Below are 14,085 nucleotides of genomic sequence, written 5' to 3'. Positions count from 1 at the left end.
GGTTGGGAGAGTTGTGATGGCCACAGCTCAAACTCAGACAGATGACAGTGTTGTGAAGCCTGAAACTATGGATCACTCCACTCAGACAGAGAGTATTGAGGAGGAAGAGAAATCTCCCTCCCACCAGACTTTAGGAAAGGATCAGCCTCCTCAGGGAACTGATCTGACCCCTTGTGAAGAAACTGCCACAGAGGTAGTCAGGCCTAGCCTGGCAGAACCCCTGATGTCAGTGGACCCTTCCAAGGGGGGACCCAGTCTGGAGCAGGTAACCTGCCCCTCTCTACCCTGCCTCAGTCAGCCCAGGGCTGTAGAGGTCAGGGAGGCCAGTATAGGACCCCAAAGGGCCCCCTGTCCAAAAGAATTCCCCAATCAGCAGATTAAGGGCACTGAAGCTAGTAGACCTAGCCAAGTGAAAATAAGACACACTCCAGAGGGATCCCCCTTAAAATTAGTTAGGGACCTCCCACAGATGGACACTGTTGGGCACAGCCAAACTTGGGACCTGAGGGCCCCAGACCTGACCTGTCCCTCCAGTAAGCCAAACAGGGGGACCCAACCTCCAGCTGTAGGTAGCCAGAGGTTGACCCTGAGAGCCCAAAACAACTCAGTCTTGGAAAGAAAGGCCTCTATGGTGGAAAATGATTGGAGGAAGCTGAGCCCAAAATTAGTGGAGCCTCACTTCAGTACTCCATTTCAGCACCAGCCTTTTTCTTTGACAAAACACACCACAGGTAGAGATTCCCTATGGTGGAGACCCTCAGACACCCTTAGGGTGAGGGATTGCTTAGTGGACCATGACATAGGGGGTAACCATGCCAGTGCTGGTACTTCCTTATATGGCCACTCAGGCAATATAGGCTTACCTGGCAAGGCTAGCCTTATCTCCTTTCGTTTGGGGGGGGGGGGTTATGTAGGAAGGTAGAGCCCTGACTATGGTTGCCCCCAACTTTTTGCCTGGTGTTTTGCTGGTTTTCTGACTTAGTTGACCTGAGGCCCTGCTATTCAGGACCTCAGGCCCACTGCTCTCTCTGTAAAATGGATTCCATGTACCTTAGGTACATATCTAAATTGGATACTGAGCCACCTTATCAGTCCCTGTACAGTGTACCTTAGGTACCCAGGGCATAGGTGTACCCAGGGCCTACCAGGGGCTGCAGCATGTATTATGCCACCCCTGGCTGGCCATCCAAATCTGACACAACTGGCTGCTTGACAGCTGGGGCAAGGTGGTGTAATCACCCTTTGCTTTAGATATAGTATACCTATATCTAACCCTAAAATGGACACACAGATCTCCTATCAGTCACTCCTATGGCAGGCCTTAACAATCCTGAAGGCAGAGTGCTTGGAATCGTGTGAGATGGTGCTCTGGCATGAGCTGAGCCTGTCTGCGGCTTTCGGGATCTATCCCTTAGCCGTTTCCATGATATCGCATACCATATACTCTTAAGTGCATTATAATCCTCGCGGTTATGTGCCAACTCTGGTATCGCTTTATCAAAACATGTCGAGTAAGGTGTCATACGAATTGGAATACTAACCCCTCGCCAATTCTGGCGACGGGGTTAGCATTCCACCCTTCTAGAGGGACACGACATGTATGTAACCCCTAACCCCGGTTAAAGTCAGACAGAGCCTTAGCATCCACAAAATGGATGCTGCCACCGAGACACAAGTCTGCCCTCCTGCTGCTGGGAGTCCTCCCAGAGCAGGAGATAAGGACAAAGGGTTTCCTGCCAGGGGCGGTGCCAGCACCGTCCCAGACAGGGTTTTGTGTATTGTAGGTAGGCAGGGCTTTAGAGGAAGGTGACTGCACGTGGCACCCCGGTGCTCACTGTGCATAGGCTGGCTGGAACCAGTTCCAGGGTCACTCCAGACCCTGTGCTGGGGAAAAGCCCGCCAAGGAGGTGGGTGTAACCACCCCCCTCCTAGTCCCACCCCTAGGGCAGGACTTAGTCGCGTGCCAGCCCCTTTTTACAGGATAAAGGTAGGAACTGGCCCCCTTCCAAATCAGATCATCTTTGAATCCTGAAACTACTTTCCACGAAAGGAACTCAAGACTTCTTCCTAAGATTTCTCCCTTGTGACTAAGGAGTAGTCACCCTGCATCCGCAGGCACCATCTACAGAACACTGCGGTCTGCTGCAAGTCCTTCCTCCGGAATCCGACTGCCCAGCTCGACGAGAACCGGCTTCCCTGGCACCTCTGACCTCTACCTGCATCATCAGTCACGCTGAGATTCGTGGGTGTGACGAGACCTCGAGGGACCGGCCATCTTCAAGACTGCACGACTTCTGAACAACAAGCCCGCCGAGTGAATTCCTGGTGAGTGCTTTGGGGTCCGAGAAGCCCCCACCCTGAGCAGCTCCAGCACCAAAGAGCAGCCCCCCAGCATCTCCACGATCTGCGTGGGGCCCTTCTGCTTTTTACTGCTCACCGCGTTGTTTGGCTACTAGCCCGCTGGCTTGTGGCCTTCCTGACGACGCCCGACGACATTTCTGCTGCTGGTCTGGTTGCTCCAGACTGGCCCTTGCTCCCTTCCAGAAGAGGAGCACCCCGGACCCTCCTGGTCCACTCAAGACGCCATTTTGAGTCCACCGCGTGGGCTTGAATTAGCCAAGGCTTGTTGCCCAATCCTGGGTAACTTCGACGCCGACGACTTCATCCTTCGTGGGACAGCTCGCACCTCCATCCTGGTCGCCGACAACGCCTCCTGGTCCGAGAGACTGCAGAGCCCAGCAGCGCCCACTCACCTGACTGCGGTGACTTCGCCCGGTGCCATCCTGGTGCCCACTTAATCACTGGCTAGTGATTCAAGAACTTGGTCCCCTCTGCTTTCAGGTTTCCTTCTTCCTTGATCCAGGCTTGGATCCATCGAACTTTTCTTCACTGGTCGCCTGCCAGCAACTTCTTCCTTCCAGGCTCCTGGTCCGGCAACGAGATCCCCGACGTCTTTTCAGACCTATGCAGCTGCAGCCCCTGGGCTAGGTAACTTCGGCACTCCGGTGTCCCAGCATAGCCTCACTATCCAAGGGTCAGGATCCACTGTCGTTTTCTCCCTACCAGGTCGGGTTCGCCCGTGAACACTAACTTTGTGAATTCTAGCTTCCATAGACTTTGTCCCGCATCCCGCGTGAGAGTGCACACTCTGCACCCGAGTCCCCTGGGCCTCCTAGTAGTAATCTAACGATTCCCTAGTCCAGTCCTAGCGATTCCAAAGCCTATTAGAACTGTTACTTACCTGCTAGTAATTCGCATTCCACTTTTAGCGTATATGGTTTTTCGTGCCCCTCGGGCATTTGTGTAACGTGCTAACTTAAAAGTATTTTCGTAAGAGTTTTGTTGTGTGCTTAGCTCCCTGTCTCATAAAGAGCCAGGGTAGTCTTGTTATAAATAAATACACTGTTTATTTTCATAACAACTTGTGTGGTGTCCTTTCACTGGGTGTTCAAGGGGGTAATGTGATGGTAAAACAGCTGGCTTAACACGCCCTCTAGAGTCTTAGCCTTAGCCTTAGACTGCTCGTATCCATGCTACTAGGATAGCTGGTCTATAAGGTTGACTTACAACCAATCATCAATAAGGGTTGCTTGGACTGATATATAGTGATCACTAGAATAGTGAGCACTGCACATCAGGCCAACTTCTCACAGGGAGCATCACCTGTTGTTTGCGAGTTAGCTCTCTTCCTAGCGTTAAACACAACTAGGGAGTCTAGTGGTAGTTGAAACTTGATATAAGAGGTGTCTGCAGGGGCCGGTTTATATTTCTTTTCAATCATTGGATTGAGGACACGCGCCCTGACTTGGGCTTTAAAGATGTCTGGTGCGTGCTTTAGTAACCCTTTTAGCATAGGGAGTATATGGACACTCTTGTCTGATGTTGGGAAGGTGTTAGACAGGAAATCCTCCTCTATAGGGTCAGTGTGCATGTGTACACCATGATACTGAGCTGCCCTGTGCACTAGTTGGTTAAATGTAGTGGGATCGGGTATGGGCTGTATGTAATCAGTGTCATCAGGGTCATTATAGTCACTCCATGTGTCATCTGGGTTCCCTGGACCGTCAGGTGGTATAAAATCATCCTGATGATCATCCCCCATGTCTTCTTCCTGATCATAATCTACAAGTGAAGGAGAATATGAACATAAGGCATGTTGGGAGTGAAAGGAGGAGGTGTGCAAGGTCTTGAAGGGGATGTGCCAAAAGTCCTTTTTCTTTGGAGAAACAGGAGAAGGGGCTTCAGTGTCCAGTCTTCTTTTGTTTTTATTGTAGACTATATGTCCTGTTTCAGGGTCTATATACAGTCTTTGTTGTGGCTCTGGGTGGATGAGTTCTTCCTCCTCTGTCCGTGGTGCCGAAGATTTAGCTTTTTTCGGGTACAGTGTCTCTTTAGGCTGGACGTTTTTATCCTGTGAAGCCTTATTAGGGTCGACGGGCTTTTTCGGTTCAACGCCTTTTTTCGCTTCAACGCCTTTTCTAGGGTAGACTACCTGTTTCTGCTCGATTACTTTTTTTCGGCTCAACAGTTTTCTTTTGCTCGACGGGTCTTTTCGGCTCGGCGGCCTTCGTCGGCTCGACGGCCTTCTTCGGCTCGGTGACCCTTTTCGGTTCGACAGCCTTTTTGGGGTCGACGACCTTCTTCGGTTCGACGACGACCTTCGGTTCGACGACCTTCTTCGGTTCGACGACCTTCTTCGGTTCGACGACCTTCTTCGGTTCGAACCCTTTTTTAGGCTCTTAGGTCTTTTTTGGCTCTATGGCCTTTTTCAGATCGACGACTCTAGTGAGATCGACAACCTTTTTGGGTGGAGTGTCTTTGCCCGGTCCCGGGGTACCGGAAGGCTTGGGTGTGGTCTTCGGAGCTGAGCCGGAAGGCGGGGCTTCTGAAGCAGTGTTTTGGTCGCGGCTAAGGCTTTTGTGCGATGCTTTGACCGGAGCCTTATGCGGAGGCGGGGTAGTGGCTTTTGTACTCACAGTTTGCCCCGGTGTGATCTGGTCATCGGAGTCCGACTGGTCCTCTACGGTGACTATTTCGAGATCTTCCGAGCCCTCTGCCTCTGGGAGTTCATGTTCGTCGTCGAAAATGTTTTCCGGTTCTGGTGCCTGTCGCTGCATTTCTAGTCAAGCAGCTCTTCGGTTCCGGATAGTCTTTTTAGACCGGAACAGAGCACAAGCTGGACAGTTTTCTTCGTTGTGCACCTGTTGCATACCCTATGCTTGTCGCTGTGTGGAAATTTAGCTCCACACTGGCCATTTTTTAAACTGGGTCCTTTCCATCAGCAGAAGGTCCACGAGGCGTCGAAAAGGCCCAACGGCCCGCGTCGACGTACCGGAGAGAAAAGGAATTTTTGTCGAGTCAAGGGATACTGAGCGGAAACAATACCGTCGAAAGTTTAAAGTTGTAGAGGTGGAAAGTTGGAAAACTTCGGTCCCGAAGTTGGAGGATTGTCGAAGTGCATCCCAACCCAATGGAGGAGAAAAACAATCTGAGGATGGAGAAGATGCCCATGCGCACTGTAGTCCGGCGGAGGAGTCACCTATCTCGTGATACTCTGAAGACTCTTCCAAGACAACAAGGTGCAAACATCCGGACCCAACACTAGGCGCCGATCTATGCTAAGATATGAATTCAGCAGCCCACATGCCTCGAACAGAGTTTTTCTTCAGCTTGATGACGTGCTTATAATTTTTAAATCTCTCCAATCTGGGTTCAAATACACCATTAAATGTATCCAACAAATCATTCAAACTATGAACATTGCATGCATTCACACACGACAGGAATATCTGCTCTGGGACCACTTTAATATCTAAGTCGTACCGGTGTGGCCAACCGAGAATTGGTGGTCCCTCTTCAGCCACGTAAACTTTGCCATGGGTTTCTCTACCTTCAAACCTTATCTTCGCCTCCATACACCCCACCACACTTATATCACTCCCTTGATATGATTTTAGAACTACATCAGATCTTGACAGTGAACCATTTTGACACGTTTTTTCATAAATGTCAAGTGGTATGATGGTATATAACAACCCAGTATCTACCATCAAAGAGACTACTCTTCCATTTATCTCAAAGTCAGCTTTAGGTTGTGTTCTCCTCTTTTCTAGTCCCTCCACGTCTGCTACAGTAATGTCATCATTAACAACAACAAGGCTGTAAGTGGATGTTGTATCATCCACGCATGCAACCTTTTCCACTTGTTGCTTACACATACGTGCCCAATGTCCTATTTTTCCACATTTAAGGCACTCCTTTCCAACTGCATAGCACTGCTTCGAATCTGCCATTTGGTATGTGCTACCACATCTGAGAATGTTTTGCGGCCCATTTCCCAGATGATTTGCCAAAGTTCTTCTGAAACTTATTTTTATTGTTAGAAGTATTTTGACCCTTATTTTTAATGGCACAAACACTTTCAGAATCGTCTTCCAAGACAGCAACTTCTTTATCCTTATTGCTGCTGGGAATGATCTTCATTTCCCGCATGCATTTTTCGGATTCCTCAACCACCTTTGCAATAGCTATTGCATCCTTTAACGTTGGATTGCTAGACGCCCATAGTCTCTCTTGTGTTTTCTTGCAATAACACTGAACAATCTGCTGATCTCGAATCATCTCCTCTTGCATTGCACCAAATTGACATTTAGCTGAGATTTCTCTCAATCTAGCAATCAATACTCTCGTTTTGCCGTTGTGGTTGGGTATAAAACTTATGCCTTCTCATAACTACATTGACATGTTTAGCAAATCTCTTTTCCAACTTCATCACTGCCTCCTTGTAAACATCTTCCATTTCTTCTCCTGTAGGAAGATATTTAAAGACATGTTGCCCTTCCTTGCCCAGGCTTTCTTGATTTCTGCAGAAAATTCTGTGCCATCTAAAGCAACTAAATAATTTTCAAAACAGTCTATCCAGTCTTCCCATTCTATAGGAGGGTCGCCTGGAGACATCGTAAAGGCGGGAGGAATCACAATAGCAGTGCTTATATCCATTGTTATAATAAGCACTACACACTTTCTCTGCAGGACGGCAGCACAGCTTAGATGATGCCTTTTCAATCTCTAATGTAAATTAAGCAAACTGTAACAGCCAATGAGCAAGCGGTAACAGCCAATGAGAAAGCAGCTAACTAGTCGATTTATTTTCTGTTTACTCAGTCATGGACCGCAGTGGCTCAAGACACGGATTACACACTCCTTTAAAATGTAAGTATTCACTTCTTATGGTTGTTTCCTCGTTATATTGTCTTTCATGGAAAACACGAGCTCACTGTGTCACTTTCCTGTGCTGGGCAGTGTCTCCTTACGAAGACTGAACATTCGCTAATGACAGTTACAGGTTTTACAATAGAGACATACCGCTAAAATGTGCTTTCCGTTTTAAATTAGTACGAAAACACTTCTCACTTTTGTAAAATATGTATGCTCAGTGCGATCTTCAGCAAACTGTTGTACACGTGAAATATGTTTTCCTGACGCTTAACATTAATGTGATCTTTCGTCTTGAACGGCCAAATTTGAGTTTCAGAACAGAATGCTTTTTATTACTAACATCAATGCTTGCATGTAAATCGTATTTAATCTGCCACCTCTCATATATTTTAATTTCTGCCAACCTCGGGTTCACAAGACTACGCTCCCCACACTGTGCTTGCACTCGAACCCCAATCGGATGAAAATGCTTTTTTACGGCCGAAATTAAGTAATCAGTCAAAGTATTTCACTGCCTCTTTTTTAAAAGTAAGCAAGTACACGTACTTTACGCTCTGCAGCACTTGATTTTATTTGAATGTCTAGCGGTTAGAATGTTCTTATTTCAGCAATGTCACAGCAATAAATCATCGGACACTTTTCCTTTCTTATGCGTGATTGCTCTGCGATGTTTAATTAACTTCTTTGCCTTTCCGCTCAGACTTTCATGCTCTACAATGTTAAATCCATTTCACAGCCTTTCCGTTCGTACTTTCAAGCAATGTCTTTTTTTTTTAAATTAGCGCGTCGATAAATCCTGATATATATATATATATATATGTATATATATATATATATACAATGCCCATGGCTCTTAGCAGATAGCAGATTTACCAGTCTTGACTTCTTGCAGCCATTTAAATTCAGTATCCTTCATGCTACAGTCAGTGCTCCACTGACCACGACGAGCTGGGTTCTTCTTTCCCTGTGTTTGGGTTAATCTATCTTCCTCAATCACCTGCCTTCTACCGGTCTGGCACAGAAGTAAGCGTTGCCAAATTTGTTATGATTGAAAGCATAAAGCCAGGTACTCAATATCTTCAAATAGGTTTATTTGATTGAAGAAAGATCCCAAACAGCTTCTTGCCAGACACAGCTGGACCAACTGTCAATGATGCCACAGAGATGACATCACGCCAGAATCTCTACAGCATCCTAGAGATGTGCCATTCCAGGCAGCATCTCAATGGAATATAACAGCGCTGTATTGGAGTTATCATTACTGTGTACTCTTAGTATAGTGCTGATGTTAATGCGAGCATGGCAAGTAAATAATACCAATACCAACGAACACAGAACGCTGCAGCCCGACTACTCATGAACCTTTCCTCCAGAGTGTCAGCTAAACCTGCCATCAAAGCCCTGCACTGGCTCCCGGTGCGTCAAAGGGTGGAATTCAAAGCCATGTGCACGGCTTACAAACTGATTAATGGAGCTGGCCCTCCGATTCTCAGCGACCTGGTAACTCCTTATATAGCCCCCAGATCCCTGCGGTCCGAGAATGAACATCTAGCCAACATCCCCAAATTTAAAAAGACACGCACTGGAGGCCGACGCTTCTCTGTGAAAGCTTCCACCGGATGGAACTCACTCCCACGTACCCTCAGACTGGAACCCAGCTATCTTATTTTCAGAAAAAAATTGAAAACACTTTCCGAAATAACGTCCCCCCCTTTTCTTTTTTTTTTTTTTCTCCTCCATCTCATCCGGATATCAAAATCATTACAGCGCTGGGATGCCTTCGGGTCACCAGGCGCTCTACAAGTCGTTAAAATAAATAAAATAAATAAATAAATATTACTGCACTGCTCTGGCTGCAATACAAACCACTAGCCAGCCTACCATATCTCATTGTACGTGAACACCTCCAAGCTTAAAACAAACAGCCTATAGTGTAGCTGTCTGCCTCAAAAACATGCTGACTTTGTGCGAATTGGAGACAAATCCCTGATAAACTGTCATGTGTTGTGAAACCTTATCTCATGACATAGACCATCCGTTCTGTGTCTGCCCAGCCTCTCAAAAGGGTCTCAAGGCTGATCAGAATAACTTTCACCTCCACTGGCGAGATCTAAAAAGCAGGCCTGCATGCTAATTGATTCAACGCATTTGTGTCGACGTGCCTCGAACAGAAAGTTACTTATAAACCCTAGTTCTCCAATATGGGTATTCTCTACAAATTTATCAACAATAGAACACCAGTGTTTCCAGGGATATTGTGGTTACAAATTCAGAGAATTCCATTCTGGAGAACTTCACTGTGACAGACTGTAGTGGCACTAGACGCAACACCCAATTCCATTCATGAGTTAAAGAGTGAGGACTTCCAACCCTGAGGTAAAATTAAAGCGACAAACAAGTGATAAACAAAATCTCAAGAATACGTGCAAGGTATATTTAAGGAGTTACAACACGTTCTAGATTTGTACGACTGAAGGAAGCTTGATGGAAAACTTCCTACTTCAGTAATGTATTCAGAACCTTAAAGAAAGGGCAGTCACTCTGAGGAATGCTTAATAATCATGATCCTAGAAACGTATCCTCCATCACAGAAAGGAGCACATTTTTATATGAATGACTAAACTCTGCCACTTACCTTTGCCAGCATTGTAAGTGCCAATGCAGGAGGTTTTTTCTGGTGGATTCCATAACCTTACAGTGCCATCTGCTGAGCAAGACAGCAAGTGGTTCTTCACCCCACTGTAAGAAAGACCCCAAACTGCATCTGTGTGAGCTAACAATGTGCCGGCTAGAACGCTTGGCTCTGTGGAAAACAAATAACACTAGAATGAAAAAGTATCCAAACAAAACAGAAAAAGCAGAATAATAAATTTTAATTTAGGCAGTAGTAAACCCCCACAAGACTCCAGAAGTCCTATCTAGTTTCTTGGCTTTGCACTGATGTATCTCAAATCGCACCAGACCTATTCGAACTGCAATGAGACGGACATGTTATTTATGGCACCTTACCTATCTTAAAAGGATTATAAACATTCCCACAAGTATGTGCATCCGAAAAGATACAAGTCACTTATTCATATTTACAGTTCTCCACTGTTGGTATCTTTCAAAGATTCAAATGCTTAAATCATTCCCTGCAGCTGAGCTTGGAGTCCCTCGGTAACCTTCCAACAGCAGTATAAAGGTCTGAGATGCTAACCAAACCATCTCAAAGAGAAAGATGCCAACTTTAGCAAATCAGCGTCCAGTACCCTGAATACCACCTTGTTCACCTAGAGGCTATCATACCTGAGATTGTGTAGAATGAGTGAGAAAGGCTATCAGTAAGAGGGGCCTCAGATGTGATGCAAGGTGGGATGCATGTGAATCTGAATCTATTAAAAATATTATCACAGGAGAGCTGTAACTCTAGGTGAATGAGAAAAAATGTACATACCTGTAACCAAGGTTACCCAGTGCTCACATCCCGCATATGTTTCAATGCTAGAATCATTCCCCATTGGCGACCTGGTAGTCACACAATAACTTGGTAGTAGCACGATAAAGCACAACACATCTGAATCGCCATAAATCAATGTCACTTTAGTACCACACACCTAGTTGGAAGAGACACTAACTCCAGCTCATGTGGTCAGTGTCCGACGCCTCTCCCCTCCCAAAGGCCTTCTCAACTCGGATTTCTAGTATAGTGGAAATTAGCCGCAGGGATCAGTAGCCCATTGGCCACTGTCCCTCATGCCCTTAACACCCCCTAAACTAGAATTTAAGGGACAACGTGGCACCAGAACTTCAGTTCTAACTTGGAATCCGAAAAGAGGCATGAAGAAAACACACTCATCAACAACAGGACTTTGGACTCTGCCGCAGAGCAAAGAGAGGACACTTAAGTGCCCTGAAGAGACCATATACTGAAACAGTGTCTCAGTGCTGAAAGCTCGCTGCTCTCTGCAAGAGGGACTCCAGTGGATGCTAGAAATCCAAAGCAGACTCCGCTGACTCCCCTGACTGGTGGACGGAAATAGTCGACTGCAACCTGCAGAAGAAACGACCTGCTGAGTCACAAGAATTGCGACATGCCTGTCGAGAGTAAGCCAGAAAAGTAATGTCCTGCAAGCCCAGAGTGGTGGCTAAGCTCTCAGTTTCGAGCCGCTAGTCCATTCCTGTTGACCTCCAGCCGCCGAAGTATCCAAATGCTACATTTGCTGCAGTCAAGGCTTGGTGAACACCAGTCGAGTGATCGACCTCGTCATCTCCAGTCCGACAGCAGCTCACAGCGACAGACGTCAACGACCCCACTGCTGTGTTGCTGCATCCTGAAGTTGGAGTCGTCGAATGTGCAGCAAAGCATCTTTGATATGACCAGCACTGGTGATTTACAGCTGAAATCTACCCTCGGCACCCGATGCCGCAGAGGAAGGTAGAAGAAATCCAGCTGTTGCACAGGGTCCTGGGACCCCAAAGGCCTCTACTTTCCGAGTGTAGCGTGCACCTTTAACGACAAGTGTGGTTTTGCTAAGTGCTGCATTTTGACAGCTCCAGCGGATCCCGTCAGTACCAAGGACAGCCAAGTAATCTCTGCACCCAGACTCCCAAGACAAGGTAAAAAAGTAACGACTGCTGAGTCTTGGTCTAGGGCCCCACAGAACCTTAACCACATAAGGGTTCCTTTGAACCCGCCCTGCAAGTACCGTACTGCCAAATGTGTTTCCTCCCATTGACTTTAATGTTGAACATTTGACAGCTTTCATTGCATTTATTATTGATTTGGAAATCTATAAATCAGGTTATATGCAATGTATCAAGTTGGTTTTGGAGCCTATATTTATATAAATTGGTGTCAAGATTTCTTTTGAGTCGTGTCACTTACTGTCAATGTTGGTATTGCAAAATGCTTAACACATGTTCCTCTGAGTACACCAGACTGCTCAAGCTACACTACCAGGACTGAAGAAAGGCTGCTATGGGTGAACCCGAGGTCCACTTTTGTGTAAAGTGGTAGTATTACACAATAAGGCCCACCAGCCATACTATATAATACTTCAACCTTGCAATAGTAAAGAACTGGAATGCATGTGATATGAGTATCAAGTTTCTTTTAAATCATCTATTCATCCGCCTCTTTCATTGACTAACAGGGATCTGAAAACGCCTGGAATCTCTTTCCATGAAACAGTGAAATTTAGCAATATAATCTGGTGGCGAATCTGAATGAGGTGAAGGATTAATTACTTACCAGTAATTCTAGTTCTCTTCCAGGGGTATACTCATCGAAGTCATAAGCACTAGAATATTCCCGCCCATGAGCGGGACCCCAGAAACACAATCATATATGTGACATATATATATATATCCAACAATCCTCGTTACACAGTTTGTGAAAAGAACGAAGTCCAGGCCAACAATCCTTAGTTCAGCGTGCGTTTATTTTAGCAGCTCACTCGACGCGTTTCGGAGAACAAGTCTCCTTGTTCACGAGCACAAGTTTGAGTAAACTTTTAAATACATCATGTGACTTTGCACCAGATGAAAACATAAACAACAGACTCCCATAATGTGTTTATCATTGGATAAAATAAATAATATATATATATATAAAATAAAAAGAACATGCAGCCTTCCATTCACTAGAGCTGAATAATGCTGTAAGTACTCGCCTGTATATCATAAACAATACATTAAAAACCAGGGAAAAAACAACAGCAAAGCATGTTTGAAAACAGTTTTAATGCTTAGCACTTCGCATAATCTCTCAGATAGGACTGAAAGCACTGACAGCTCACAGGCTGCACTGCAGAAAACATAGCCTAAAAAAGCTGAAAAGCTAACTCATAGCAACATAGAAATAAACTGGCAACGTGCCTTTAAGGCAGCCATGACCCCTAGCTTCCCATCATGCCTCAGGGGTGACAGTTAGGTCAGTTCTTTGCGGTGACTCAAAAGCCAATGCACAAAGAGTTGACATTTCCTTTAAAAAAAAATTCCTTTGCCCGGGGAGGTGGGAGGGTTGCTTATGACTTTGATGAGGATACCTCTGGAAGAGAACTAGAATTACAGGTAAGTAACTAATCCTTCTCTTCGAGGGATCCTCATCAATAGTCATAAGCACTAGACTAGAATAGCGAGCCTCATTTCTTCCACCTGTGGGCAAAGGAAAAAAAGGCAATTAATAATCAAGCTCACAGATAACTAAACTTGAAAACACAGGCATCTTATTATCTGAACAGATTCCTCAAGGAGGCTTGGCCTACTTCAGGATCCGCCCTGGAATCGGATTCAAGACAATAATGCCTTGTGAGAGGCTGAACCGAACTCCAGGTTGCTGCCTTGCAAATCTGTGCCATCGGAATATCATGCAAGAAAGCTATTGTAGCCGCTTTCCCCCTAGTGGAGTGTGCTTTAGGTGACAACAATAGGGGTTTATTTGCCAACTGGTAGGTCAATTTTATACAGGACACTATCCATCTTGAAATGGACCTTTTGGAAGCTGGAAAGCCTATCCTCAAGGCACCATAATTTTAAAACAATTGATCTGATTTTCTAATGCCCTTCGTTCCCTCCAAATAGAACTTGAGCACTCTCTTAAGGTCTAAGGAGTGGATAGACCGCTCCGCAGGAGTAGCGGGATTGGGAAAAAAGGACGGTAAGGAGATCGTCTGGTTAACATGAAAATCAGATACCACCGTTGGCAAGAAAGCAGGGTGAGTCCTTAACACTACCATGGTGTGGTGAAACACAGTATATGGCTCTTTGGCACACACCGCTTGAATCTCGCTTACTCTGCGCGCTGATGTTATTGCCACTAGGAAAGCGGACTTCCATGTCAAATGCTGCATTGTGGCCTTATGAATGGGCTCAAAAGGAGGAGCC

At 45.9% G+C, this 14,085-nt stretch overlaps 1 protein-coding gene across 3 annotated transcripts in view; it reads right to left on the bottom strand.

Annotated features, from left to right (window-relative positions):
• The window catches only part of STRN3 (striatin 3), a 984,550-nt gene that overhangs the window by 214,785 nt on the left and 755,680 nt on the right, over positions 1 to 14,085 (bottom strand). For all 3 annotated transcript variants that reach the window (XM_078659406.1, XM_078659407.1, XM_078659408.1), the window contains one exon: positions 9,854 to 10,021. In XM_078659406.1, the coding sequence (XP_078515532.1) occupies positions 9,854 to 10,021 (168 nt within the window). The remainder of the gene's footprint in view (positions 1 to 9,853; positions 10,022 to 14,085) is intronic.

This window comes from Lissotriton helveticus, chromosome 9 (assembly GCF_964261635.1).
Source record: "Lissotriton helveticus chromosome 9, aLisHel1.1, whole genome shotgun sequence".
Taxonomy (NCBI): domain Eukaryota; kingdom Metazoa; phylum Chordata; class Amphibia; order Caudata; family Salamandridae; genus Lissotriton; species Lissotriton helveticus.
This window is presented reverse-complemented; position numbering and strand designations above follow the sequence as displayed.